This window comes from Equus caballus, chromosome 13 (genome assembly GCF_041296265.1).
Source record: "Equus caballus isolate H_3958 breed thoroughbred chromosome 13, TB-T2T, whole genome shotgun sequence".
In the NCBI taxonomy this organism is placed as follows: Eukaryota; Metazoa; Chordata; class Mammalia; order Perissodactyla; family Equidae; genus Equus; species Equus caballus.
In genome coordinates, this window is record NC_091696.1 from 48,859,176 (window position 1) to 48,873,663 (window position 14,488).

A 14,488-nucleotide genomic window follows, 5' to 3' on the forward strand; every position below is an offset into this window, starting at 1 on the left:
TTGGTTCTCGCTCAGCAGGGCGAGCTGCGTGACGATAAATGGGGGAAAATGTGTATGCATTTGTGCGATAAAACAGGCTTAATGACTCTGAAGGGGAAGGAGTCCACGAGACATACAGTAGCAACTTAGGAACAAAATGGAACCATGCAGGGCCAATTAATGTGCAAATACGTGTGTGCTGAACTTGCATTCCATTCATCATGTGGACATGGAAATTGGGCCATTTATCTGTTATATTATGCATGTGACATCTTAGTTTGGTTCTTACAGGCTGCTCGGGGACAAAGGGCCGTGTGCTTTGCGGCTAGCAGAGGGAATTTAAGATAAATTCTTCAGCTGTCATAAACATTGCTGGGCAGAATTTGGTCAGAAGATAAAGCTCTTTCCTCTGCAGGGTTTTAACATTTCTCAGTAGTCCATGTGCCATCTTATTAAAACTGTGTGTGGTGCGGGGTGGGGTGGCATATGCCATGAAAAATTATTGGCACAAACAGCTTGCTGTCATGTTTTCAAAGTCCAGATTTAGCAAACGTTATTCACATATTCACTGTCAATCTGCAGAGAGGAAGGGAGCTGGCAAAGCCATTCCTTCTCGCTGCTTCTGGGGGTTTGTAATTCTTCTTGTCTTCCTTTAACCAACGTCTCCTCCACAGGTGGGGTTTGTTCTACTTAAATTACAGCTGTTTGTACTTAGGAAAAAAAGAAAGTCATTGGAGAAGGAAAAAGACCTCACAGAGCACTTTCAGGGCCGCTATTATTTACCTAACAGAACATGCCATGAATATGGATCATGCATTAAATAACGGTGATCGCTTGCTTTGATGAATTGCCATTAGAAATTCAATTAATAAAAGGTTACCTCCCTTCAGTAGTGCAAAAAATATGCCCTGGCTGCAGCAATTACAGTTTAGCCTTAGAAACAATGATTAGGAGAAAGAAAAAGTTTTTTCTTTTTAAGCCTGTTCCATCTGGGAAATAGGAGTCCAGAGTAAAAATGAATGAATGAATGAATGAGTGAATTTAGGCTATTTTTGATACACAATTTTGTCTATATGCCAAGCATTTCTATGCTTCCTCATTCCCTCCATCCCAATTCCCCTACCTGATCATCTTTTTTCCATTACCTTGTTTTACAATTATGTTTGTGTTTTCTTCTTCTTTTCTTGCCAAGCAGCTTCTTTATGTTTTTGGTATACAAATTGCATGCTACCGAGTGCACACATCTTAAGTGTAGAATTCTGTGAATTTTACATATGATGCTCACCTGTGTAACCAGGTCCAGGTGAAGGTGTTGAATATTTCCATCACTCCAGTAAGTTCCCTGGTCCCCTACCCAGTCAACACCTCCCAGAGGTAACCACCATTGTTATTTTTATCACCAGAGATGAGTGCTGTTTTTATATGTGTGTAAACAAAATCACACAGGGCGTATTTTTTTACCCTGACTTTTTTCAGTCAATATTATGTCTCTGAGATTCATAGGGCTGTTTCACATATTTGTAGATAACTTTTTTTGATTTCTGTCTTGTATCCCAATCCATGAATATACTACAATTTATTTACCTATTTTCCTGTTAATGGACATTTGGTTTGTTTCCACTTTGGGGCTGTGATAAATAAAGCTTCTATGAAAATTCCTATCTCTGTTTCTTGGTGGACATAAGCACTCGTTTCTCTCAGGCACATAAGTAGGAGTGGAATTGCTGCATCATTAAACATTATTTCACCAACGTTTCAAATACTTCAATTCTCCAAAACTCCATTTTTTAATCCGAAAATGGCGATAACGAATACCCTGCCATATGTGATTTCTGTGAAACTGAAAGGGGCAACATACGTAAAGGTGTTTATTGTTGATTGTTTGTTTAAAGCTGCCAAATGTGACACAAACGTGAGACTGCGAAGGAGAAAGGAAGCTGGGAGACCCCTGGAAACCGGCCTCTGTCCGTGGTGCTGACCACAGACGACTGCAAGGCATTCAGGTGTGATCTAGAAAGCAGGAGCAGCCCTCAAGGAGAGGTAGAGCTAATGTTTATTGAACATCCATTATGCACCAGGCCAAGATCTGGACCGGCAATGATGTTATGGACTGAACATGTGTGTCCCCTCGAAATTCATATATTGAAATCCTAACCCCCAAGGTGATTAGGAGGTGGGGCCTTTGGAGGTGATTAGGTCATGAGGGTAGAGCTCTCACGAATGGGATTAGTGCCCTTATAAGAAGAGACAGGAGCACTTGCCTCCTCTCTTTGCTCCCCCACCACGTGAGGATACAACGAGAAGATGGCTACCTACAAACCAGGAAGAGAGTCCTCACTAGACACCACTTGTGTCCGTGCCTTGACCTCGGACTTCCCAAGCTCCAGAAATAAATTTCTGTTGTTCAAGCCACCAGTCTATGCTATCCCGTTGTAGTAGCCTGAACTAACACACATGGCCTGGCAGTTAATAGCCAGCACTTTGTATCCTGCCAGACATGGTTAAAAATCCCAGCTCTCCCGCTCATTAGTTGAATGGCTCTAGGAGAGTTGCTGAGTCTTTCTAAGCCTCAGTTTATTCTTCTGTAAAATGGGAATTAGCCCCCTGTATCACGAGATTTTTCTGAGGATTTTACAACATGATGTATGTAAAGCCTTTACATAGCAAAGGGTACATAATAGGTATTGAACACATGGAAACTGGTATTTTGGTTACAGCAAACCAAAAGAGTAAACACTACCATTGCCATTTTAATGCTCAACAACCTCATGTGACGTGTATCACCAATCTCATTCTGAAAATGAGGAAGCTAAGTTTGGGTAGATAAATGACTGGCTCAAGTCACAAGATCATTGGGAAGCAGGTGATACTGGCGGCTCCTTACCTCCACCCCATTCTTCTGCTTCCTGGCCTCCTTTCCCTCCTACTGACCTGCTTCCCAAATACCTAAAGTCACATTTACATCATTAGTGCATTATAGTTCCTAGCAAACTTTTGCACACCAGCTATTATATCCAAGGATGCAGACATTCGAACTGGAGCTTCCCTCTCTGCTAACGACCCTCCCTTATGTTCTGTTGAATGCTGCCAAAATCTGCCTCCACCCTTTACTTCACGTTACCCTCCCAACGACAATGCAATGGAGCAAAAGGAGGTATAATTATCCTCACAGAGTACTTGAGAAAAGTGAGTCTCAGCAGTTAAAATAACGCACCATGTCACAAAAAACCCAGGGCTCCTGACAACCAGGGTGACGCTCTTTGCTCCACTCACAGAGTAACTTGGGAATGGGGAGTGACTTGCCCGCTCCATGGCACTTTATGTATTTTGGAGGTACCCATTTCATGACATCATGTACAATTCCCAGTGGATGGTCACCACGATGGTGACCTCTGACCAACGCCTTTTTTATTCTTTACCTATGCTGTCAGCATCAGCAGCAGTTCCCTTGCCCCAGAGGATGAACAGGGGAGGAAAAGGAGGGAGGAAATGGGACAACATCATAGATACAGATGGAGATCTCGCTGTCAAAGCAAGGGTCCGTCTCAATGGAGCTAGAATCCTCATGTGTATATGCAGAGGCAGACTCTGAAGTCACCAAGACAGAATCAAGCAGGAGATCCAGCTTTGAAACCATCAACCACTTTGCCAGGCAGCTCAGTGCACACTCTGTGAAGAGGAGCATGAGCAACCTGGTCAGCCCCAAACCCAACACCATGGAGACCACCCGGCTGACCACATGCCATCCGAACCACCGTGAGATCGCACAGAGCGGAATCCCAATTCGAATATCTGTTTCACCTCATCGCAAAAGAAAACCATTTCAACATGTCTTCCAAAGGGACAGCAAAACCACATTTCCTACCTCAGCTTTGCTGGCAGCCGGGCTTGCCGAAATCTGCAAGTTAAAGAAAAAGAAGACATTAGTATTGATTCAACAAGAAAGTAATTGGATTAATTGTCTTTTTAAAAGAACTGGCACCAATAATTTGTTATGACCCGAGGGGACAATGGGTACAACACACACCCATCCACACACACACACACACACACATGCACGCATACACTTTTTCTCCTACCAAGCACAGCAACAAGATTTGTTTTTCCAGTCCTGTGTATAAGGTAAAGGGTATAATTAATATTTTCAACACACTACAACAATCTTGCCAGGAAAAAAAAAAAGAAGAAGGAGGGCTGTGAGCAATGCCCGTGCACTGATAATGATTCAATGAACAATGAGAAAGCAAAGGCATCGAAGACATTGTTTTCCCCTTAAAGTTTCGAGTCAGTGTTATAAAAAGGTAAAACTACAAACTACAGTAACAACAGCCCTCTGTTTTCAAAACGCCTCAAAAAATATGGTGAAATAAACAGCCTTGCCAGGCATTGCGCCAACGTCTTTGCATTTGTGGTCTCACTTAATCCCCAGAACAACGTTTATTATCCCCATTTCGTAGATGAGAACATCAGGCTTAGAAAAGTTAAGTAATTTTTCCAAGCCCAGAAAGTCATTAAGTAGAGGAAATCAGATTCAAACCCAAGACAGAGTCATACAGACTTTCAGGCTCCTACCCACCAGCTCATTCTGTATCAAAGGACTTGATTTGGACACCACCCACCATCGTACCTATGTGCCTAGAAGGGGTTTCCTATCTAGGGGAAGACAAGATGTTTTTTTCCTAATAACTCTGGGAACTTCTGCCCTGCAACTTTCTATCTTACACCTGAGGTTGACTTGGCCAACCTCAGCTGTATTTTCCTATCAAACTGCTATGGACTTAATTATGCCCCCCCAAGTTCATGAAGCTCCAACTCCCAATGTGATGGCATCTGGTGCTGGGGCCTTTGGGAGGCAATTAGGTCTAGATGAGGTCATAAGGGTGGAGCCCCCATGATGGGATTAGCACCCTTAGACACTAAAGACTTTGCTTCTCTCTCTCTCCCCTACCTGTACGCACTGAGCAAAGACCATGTGAGGACACAGCAAGAAGGCAGCCATCTGCAACCTAAAGAGAGAGCTCTCAGCAGACACTGACCCTTCTGGTGCCTTGATCTTGGACTTCCAGTCTCGGGAACCGTGAGAAACAAATTCCTGTTGTTTCATCCACCCAGTCTATGGTATTTTGTGATGGCAAACCGAGCTGACTGACACACAAACCAATATCAGCTCATAGCTGTGAATCCAATGAAGGGCTTAAGAATGCATGGCTTCCTGAGTGAGCTGACCAGCCCCTGTGCTCACACTGGCCCAGCTCCCAGCACCACCTCGCCCACACTCATCCCCAAGGTATCAGACCAGCCCTCACCTAAGCCATTAGGCCCAGAAGGAGCTCAGACAGAGCTTGCTGCTCACTGAGTGGCTTTCATGCATCATTAGCTTCCTAAATGGGAGGCCAGCCTTCAGACAGACCTCAGCCAAGAGAGTTCATTAGCTGCGGCCCGAGGCTTGCCAAGCCATGAATCCAGGGGCCAGACTGGGAGAAACTCTCCAAGGTCTGATGAATGTTGGAGCTCAGAGCCTCCCCTGCCTCTCTCCTCTGGAGCCCTTCAGAGCTGGGGCAGGGAGAACAGCCTATTCCCAAAAGCCGTGGGTCACTGATCCCTTGGCTACCTAACTTCACGCGTGTATGCAAGCATTTTCCCCCTGAAAACTAACAGGAATACTTGAGGGGCAAGCATGATATTCAACAGCTACAGGTTTTAGGCAGAAGAACTTTCCGAGAGCACATGTACAACACAGTCCTTAGCTTGTTTCTCTGGTTTCCTCCACTTTGTCATCTTAGTGTGTGTCTCCTAACTTTGTGCATTTTAGGTCATACCACCCCTTTCATTCACCCCTATTAGGCAAGCCCACTTCTGGCATGGACCCTAGATAAATACACACAAACAAAGAGAGGCGTAGACATAGCTATTCATTGCAGCATTGTTCGTGATAACGACATTTCTAAAAACTTTTAAATGTCCACAGATCAAAGAACAGCTAAAATACAGGGTTTGAACACTCAGACGCCAACAGGAGCCAGGTAAGTAAGAGAAGTGTATTAAATGGGCTGCCTGTAATACAATAGGGAATGGTGGGGCCTGTGGGGAAATCAGAGATTGCCTCCTCTACCCAAAGCCATTTGCATTCAATTTATGACAGGTGGAATATGGTTCTAGCCCAACAAAACACACACATAGTCTGGATGTGGCTATTGGATTTCCAGTTTATGATACTCTACACCAAATCAATCGTGATACACGCATGTTATAAAATATTATGCTGCAGTCAGAATGAATGGGGTAGATCCCAATGTTCTGACATGAAAAACTCAACAACACATACTGTTATGAAAAAGATGAAGAACAGTATACATAAGATGGTGCCAGTCTCTAAAAAACAACTAAAGCATATATACGTTACACATGCCTCCTCTCATCCCTCACCATACACACAGATGTATGTCTGAAAAACGCCTGGGAGAATATACGTGGAAATGACAGAAGTTTCACCTCTGAGGAGGAAGCTAGAACTTCACGGGTTGAAGAAAGTTGTGGGGAACTTTCTCATTCTCTGAACTGTTTGCAATTTTTTACATTGAGAATGCATCCATGTATTATTAGTCAAACTAAACATAAATTTAAAATATGATAAAAATAAAGCTTGACAGTGTCTCGATGTTAATAAGAGACGTTACAGAAATGGATTTTTTTCTCATTGAAGAGGGGACTAAAAACAACTCCTTCACTGATTCATACACAGAGTAGAAGGTGGGTCATACGGTGATGCAACAGGGAGTGGTGGGGCTTGTGGCCAACTGGAGATAAACCATATTTCACTCATGATTTATAATCCTGCATATCAAATATATGAAAAACAAACAGTGGCATTTACTGGAACCCTCTAGTTATTGCATTTGGGGTTGACTTTATAGTCATGATTATGTTAGATTCACTTCCAACACACGTAGCTCAGAGCTTATTCAGGAAAGTGGCACCCACAGACCTCAGGGCCAGTCTGTAATCCGCTGTGGCATGTTGGGCAGTGAGTACAGTCTGCAGAGGCCAGCTGGAGGAGTGAGGGTTCTTTAAGTGCTGCAGGTGCCAGGCTAAGGCATTTGGCTTTTATCTTGCCAGCAGCAGCAGCCATCAGAGGGTTTCCAGCGGGGGGCTGATATGATTAGAGCCGCGTTTGAGGAGGTCCATTCTGTGGACCAGCACAGGGCACAGTGGGATGCAGGAAACTCCCAGCAGGATGCTCCAAGAAGCTTTATTCCAGCGATTTCCTATCCCTTTAATCATGCTCCTTCCTCTTCTTCAGCTTCTCTACATGCGTTTGAAATTACAAAGGCCGACATTAAGGGTTTCCTCCTCGCCAGTGGTAGGAACGTGATGGACGTGATTCCCTTTCAATCCTCACCTCAACCTGGGAGCTGTTCTCCTGCCACTTTTTCAGACGGGGACACTGAAGTTGGGATGCTAAGTGCCTTTCCTAAGGCCACACTAGGAAGTATCAGAGGCTGGGCTCCAACCCAGGTCAGACTCCAAAACTGCCTTCAAAATCCATGCAGGCACTTTACCCACACAGTGGAGATAGGGATCCCCTCCTGGGACTCCCCACAAATTAATAGGGATCAGGACAGAGTTAATTCATAGAGGGAGATCACTGCTCAGACACACCCACCTGGTCTCCTCTGCACCTGTGTCTGAGATGCAGCCGTGATGCATCGTGGGTTCTGCTGCTCCAAACTATTCAATCTTCTGTGCTGGGCATTTTGGGTACCACTCTGTTACTTTTGCAGCGGTAGTGGTAGCCAGCTCTCTTTTGGTTGCATGAGACAGAAACAACTCAAAGTGGCTTCAGGACACAAAAGAATTTATTAGCTCATTCAACTGACAGAGCTCACTTTAAGTGGATCCGGATAAGGATCAAAGAGTTTAAATTACTTCTCTGGCGTAAGTGGTAGAGCTGTGAAGTGAACCCACATCTCTATGATTCCAGACACTGCTGTGCAGTACTCCCATGCAAAAATCCAGGGACACACTAATTGTTTGCTATTCCCCGGCTGGACGTTCTCTCGTCCACATATTGAATGATGCCTGTTCCCTGAGTCCTGCTCCCTGCTCCCTCTCATCCCCCTCCCTTCCTCCAGGATTCACTGCGGGGTCCCCAGGGCCGTGCTGATGATGCCACAAGTGGCCTGGAGGCAGGAAGATGCAATAATCACATCCCTCCTTAAACATTACCCTGTTGGGCCTTCAGATTTCTCTCCGCATCAGCAAATGACACCACTGCTCTGAACGGGGAATCCTTTATCTGTAAAGTCAGTGTGTTGCCTAAACAGGCATTCCGGGTAGAGGCCTGTAAGGACATTATGCTTGCAACAGTATATTGGCTATTTCTTCTACTGACAGTCCTTCAAATGACAGTGTTCAATCCTTGTGCCCTACAGTCCACCAAGTGGGGCTTGCCAGGCTGATAGCTTGTCTACAGCTTTGATGGAAAGATTTTGTGGCAAGGTCTGACCTAGAACAATACCAACATGGAGGTTTTCTCTTTCCACCAACTACTGCTTCAATCTACTCTCCCTTTTCAAGACTGTAAAGATGTCTCAGGAAGACTCTGAGCTTCCCAGTTACCCTCAGGCATGAGAACCCCAGTCTAGTTCAGTGAAAAACTTGAATCTCATACATAATTTAACGTTCATCTCCTCCGTGCCCCACTGTGCTGGCCGGGCTTCGACCAGAGGGATTAACTGGGGAGAATGAAGGGTCTTCTCTTTCACGCCCTCTTCTTCTTTTGGTTTTCTGGTTTTGACAGCTCTGTCATTGGGTCCGAGCAGATGGATTGGAGAAAAAGGGCAAATTCCTTTCCATGTGAGCAGGAGACACATGAAATTAGGTGCTATCAGCGCTGATTATCAGGCCAACTCTAATGGTCATGGATGCCTTCAGCATGGAAGATGTCCAAATTCTGGCATCTTCATGGGGAACAGGTAGATTTTGGGGAGCCCTGTGGGTGCAGGCCTCCTGTATTTGTCAGGGACATCAAAGCTGCAGTAACAAATACAACGAAATGTATAACGGTTTGACACAATGGATATTCATCCCTTGCTCACCCAACAGTCCTAGGTGGGAGAACACATTACAGGCCAGCTCTCCTCCACATGACCATTCAGGGACCCAGGCTGAAAGAGGGCTTGCCATCTTTAATATGTGGCTCCTAAGGTCCCCATGGTCATCTCCACCCAGAAGGAGGAGAATACACGGAGGAAGGCAAGTGGGTGGTCTTTATGCACCACACCCAGAGGTCACTCGGAATCAACAGAAGTGTCATGCATCATTTCGGCTCACATTCTCCTGGCTAGAGCTCACTTACATGGGTATTTGGACATGTGGTCAAGCTGTATGTCAAAGAGGAAAAGATGGTTTTGGAGAACAGAGCTAGCAGACCCGGCCAAACCTCCTCACTACAGCCCTGCCTTGCCCGAGATCCCCTTCTGTGGTTCCCTGATAGAAAATCCACTTCCATTCAACCTCTTCCAGTCTCAGGTGATATAATTCTGGCAGTATAACACACAGTCTCTTGATGCTGGGTCCCCTCCCCTTGCAGGTGGTCCTCTTGGGTACATGAGCCATACGGCTCAAACCCAGCTCTTCAGTGGTATCCTTTTGACCCTCAGGAAACCCACTGGTCCTTTTGCAAGAGCCGAGCAGAGACCGGAGCTGTCCCTTTCCTCCATGCCCTCTCTCCTATTTTCTTCTCCCTCTGCTTGAACAAGCAGAAACTCAAGGCTTCATTGAGTCCTCTTCTTGCTGGCTTCCCAGTGTCTACAAGAGGTCCCCTCAGAGCTCAGCTTTTCTTCAAATTGACAGTGATAATTCTCCTCTCTCTCCCTGAATCCTCTCTGGTCTTCTGCTTTCATATCTGGTGGATATTGGGAATGACAGAGGTGGCTTGTCCCCTCTCACAGGGTCCTGAGGGGGTATCTGAACCTCATCGTGTTTGGCCCTCTTTCAAGTGTAAGAGATGCTCAGCATTCCTTTGTCTTCAATTAGGTCCTAATGATCTACGGGACAACAGGAAGCATTTCACAGTCACGTTGACCAAAGGGGCCCGCAAAGTATTGCGGATTCTTCACCACATTGAGCCAACTCTTCACTTGGACTGAGTGAATCTCGGGGTTATTTTCAGTGGTGTAAACAAGACACCTTACAGCGTTATCCCCAGAGTGGGGAAGCAGAGAAAAGCTTGGGCTGTGGAATAAGACAAACAGGGTTCCTGCCACTCTGCAAGTGGGTGGCTTTGAAGTCACTTCCCTGGTCTGAGACAGTTGACTTCTTTGCAAACTGGGAATAGGGACTCCCCTTCTATGGTAGTGTTGATTCCGAGTGATCTCTTGAATAGTAAATATCAGCATCTCCAGTGTACCACCTGCCATGTCTCATTCCCTGGACGCTAGGGACTCTAAGCATAGTTATGGACTCGAGTCCTGGGTCCAAAACCTGCTTCTACCACTTTCTAGATCTGTGATCTTGGGCATCTGTGGTGACTGAAATTGGCCCCATGTTCTCTGGCTCTTCTATTGAGAGCTGGGGTCTATGTTCCCAACCCTTGACTCTAAGTCGGCTCTAAAACTACCTTGACCAATGGATTCCAGGAGAAGGGATGCTGGGCCAGTTGTGGGCCCAGCCTTAAAAGACTGGCAGCTTCCAATACTGTCCACTGGGGTCCTCTCTGGGCGCCCTCAGCCACATCAGAGGTCTGACTATCCAGAGACCGCCATGCTGGACTTCGATGGACAGTCCCAGCTGAACCCAAATTTCCAGCCTCCCTGGCCAGTGTTCCAGCCACGTGAGAGAATCCATCTCAGACCTTCCAGGCAGTCTGCTGCCAGGTGAATTCCACCAAGAAACCTCAGTCCATCATACCCTGCACTCCCTGCCCAGATTCCTTGACCCACAAAACCCTGAGCTATAATAAATGGTTGCTGTCTTGAGCCACTAAGTTTTGGGATACTTTGATACACAGCCATAGATGATCACAATGAAAGGTACTTATCCTCCTTAAACCCATAATTCTATATCCATAAAATGGAAAATATGTTTTTTGCAGGATTATTCTAAGACTTAAGCAAAACAGAAAAGTTCAAAGTGCTTGACATGGCCCCTGGTGAACAGTAAGCAATGAGTTTTGTCTTTCCTATCCCCAAACCATGAGCCCCGGTGCTGTTCTTTGTGCATTCCCACATGCAGTAGTCTTGATTTGCAGTCGAGTGATGATTTCAGAGCACTCAATTTGATTTCCAGCTGGTAAAACATATATGGGTTGCTCTGGAGTCAGAAACACTGGGCTTTATAACTCCTTGCTCTACCGTTTATAAGCTGCGTGCACGACCATGGGACAGTTACCCTACCAGTCCGAGCCTCAGTTCCCTCCTATGGAAAAGAGACCCAAAAATCTATCTTGTTCTCTTTCTGGCATGGATTCACGAGAATGCCTGGCTCCGAGCTGGAGATGGAGAATGGATAGCTGCGCTTTTGGTTCGTTTGGTGTAGTACTGTTAGAACGGCAGCAGTGGTAACACCCATATTTTGAGCTCCACTGCATTTAACAGAGCAGCTTGTGAACAGACCACCTAAAGGGGTATTTTTGAAAACAGGCGGCTTCCCCACGCCTGCCATCCCTCCCCTCTGTTCTTGCCCAGGACTTGGTTCCAGCCACTGAGCTGCCGGGAGTCAGCCCAGATTTTAAAATGTGAGTGTAAAGAAGGAAAGAGCCCATTCATAGATGTTATTCAACCCCCTTCCAACCAAATTCTGTAGGCTCCAGACACGTCCAATGAATAAACACCTCTTAAAATTCTTCTAGAAAATGCACAAGGTTTCTCTTAATAGCTCTCACTGTCAGAAATGAAATATTTACATGCACTTGCTTCAAAATCCTGGCAGCTTGTAACCTAAGAATAGTTTTAGTTAAGGTGTCGATCTTGCAGGTGAATTTGAAAGCAGCAAGAGGGTGCAGGGGAGTGAGAGGAAAGGACAAGCCACCCATGCTGAGGCTGAGCAGGGAGGACTGACATATCCCTGACCTTTGTTTGACCTTGAAGTTGGCGTATTAGGAAGTTTAAAGAGGGAGAGCACTGGGTTGATGGGTGTCTGAGCTCTGACGAGTCCATCAGTCACCCTGACACGTGCTGGAAAACACCGAGAGATTGCAAACACTATCTGAAGCTTAATCGTGAGGCAGAGAGGGGGCTGGGTTGGTGTGAGGGGGCAGTGCTGGGGCTTCCTGCATCTTTCCACCAGATCCTGAAATCTTTGGGAAAAATTGCAGCCATTCATGTCTCCTTGCAAAAAGCCCCTTGTTGCTTTTTGAGGCCCGGCTGCAAGGTTAAAAAAGGCTCCTATGAAGGTTCTGTTTTCAAATTTAGCTCAGCCATCTGGAAATATGGAGAAAGATCTTTAAAACTCCTCCTTCTCTTTGACCCAGTAACTCTGTTCTTGGGAATCTCTCCTAAGGACATATTGTAAAGACAGCAAAATCTTGTAGCACAAAATGATGCTTTGTAACATTTTTTGTAATGGAAAAAAAGATAAATTGGAAACAACCTAGTTGTCCAACAATAGGGGATTTACTCAGTGAGCTGTCATCCTCTTTTCATGGACTACTATATGATTACTAAAGTGATAGTCAAGCAAAGTTTGAAATAATACGAGAAAATGCTTATATATTGAGAAAAAAACAGAATATAAATGATACATGTGACACAATCTCAATTATGTTAAAACACAAATAGAGGAAACGTGGGAAGAAAATACCAAAAAAAATTTGTGTTTTTCTTTGGGAGGTAAAACTGGATACTTCATTTTCTTCTTTCTCTTTTCTATATTTTCCAGATTTTCTCTAGTAAACAAGTGTACAGAAACCTTTTATTGAGATACGAGTCCTTTCAAATATTCTACCCATTTTCCTAATGACAGCTTCCCCAGGGATTGGTGATTCCAGAATAAAGCTGAACTGTGTGACTCCAAATGCCACAAAGCAAAGAGACTAGGGACTTGCCTTGAGTTTCCTGCATTTCCTGTGTCAGGCATCACACTGCGAATTTTGCTTTCTTGCTCATTCCATCCTCAAAGCCTGCCAGGTGGGTGTTATTATTACCACCTTATCAATATCGTGGGAACTAAGAGCTTTGATAAGTTAGGAAAATTTCCTGGACCACATAGCAGAGTCAGGGTGGGGATGGGAGCTCAAGTTGGTCCGACTCTAGAAGGAAGGATCTCTTCCGTCCTTCCTTCTGTCCTTCACCATCAGCCACAGGGGGAGAGAAGCAACAGGTGGTGCCCCACTTATACCAAGTCTTCCTTCACAAAGCCCTGGTGGTAAACCTTGAATTGCTATGGAAACATCCCTGGAGACAGTCCCCTCCCCCCACCACCAGTGTCACTTTTCTTCATGGTCACGGTGCCTGGAATCCCATATTTGGAGATGCTTTCCCTGAGGTTAAAAAGCCATAACTCTAGCCTCTACGCATCCTCTTTGAAGATGCATGTGAAGCTGGGAGAGGCAACAGGGTGAACACCTGGACAAGAATGGGGGTGAAGGTTGGGGAAAGCACACGCTGACCTGGGGTATCTGATGTTGGGGAGCAGGATGCAGGCACAGTTGTGACCCAAGGCACATGCTGGGTGTATGGACTTTCGTCATTTTGGGTTGCCCAGCATCTTGTCCATCTCTTTCCTGAAAACATCTCCACATCCTTTCTGAGAAGTCTCCTCTCCCCCATTTGTGTGGTCTTAGTGAGGTGGTGGGTTGAGGCCGCCCTTTGCCCACTTCAGACGTCCAGTGATCCCTAACGCTGGCTGTGCTCTAGAACCACAGGGAGCTAGTCAAAAGGCTGCTGTCAGGGATCCCGGCACAGGCATTTTGATTTCTTTGATCTGGATCCAGAGAGGTTACGCCCTGACCCCTCCCACCTCGGGCAGCCTGCAGCCAGTGACTGACAGATACGGTAGTGGAGTAAACACACATTTCACCTGCTCCAAGGTGTGAAGACTCTGCAGTACTCTTCTCACCCCAGAGCTATCTATGGCGCCAGGCTGAGCCAAAGCACATCTTGGCTTAGGGGTCTCACCCTGCTTCCCTCTCTTCTTGACAGGTACCCCCTAAGAGCACTCCTTCCATCCTCAACTGTACAAGAACCGCATCTCAGCTCTGCCTCTAGGGAACTCGACCTGAGGCAAGGAGGCGGGCATCCTGGGCAGAAGGAACCGCCTGGGCAAAAGTTTGGAGGCATGCACTGACACGATTTTGGAAGGTCAGGAAGCTTCCAATGCAATATTATTAATACTGAAAAAAAAAGTTAACATTGACTAAGGATTATCCTGTGGACTGTGAAAAAAACTGTTCCCAGTATTTGTAAACATCATCTCAACCCTTATCACAGCTCTATGGTATAGATTCTTATTGCCCTCCCTTTTTTTTTTTTTTTTTTGAGTAAGATTAGCCCTGAACTAACATCTGATA

At 45.6% G+C, this 14,488-nt stretch overlaps 1 protein-coding gene across 1 annotated transcript in view; it reads right to left on the bottom strand.

Annotated features, from left to right (window-relative positions):
* RBFOX1 (RNA binding fox-1 homolog 1) overlaps nucleotides 1-14,488 on the bottom strand; it is a 1,973,933-nt gene that overhangs the window by 1,487,714 nt on the left and 471,731 nt on the right. The window contains exon 4 of the mRNA XM_070231058.1: nucleotides 3,845-3,877. Within this exon, the coding sequence (XP_070087159.1) occupies nucleotides 3,845-3,877 (33 nt within the window). The remainder of the gene's footprint in view (nucleotides 1-3,844; nucleotides 3,878-14,488) is intronic.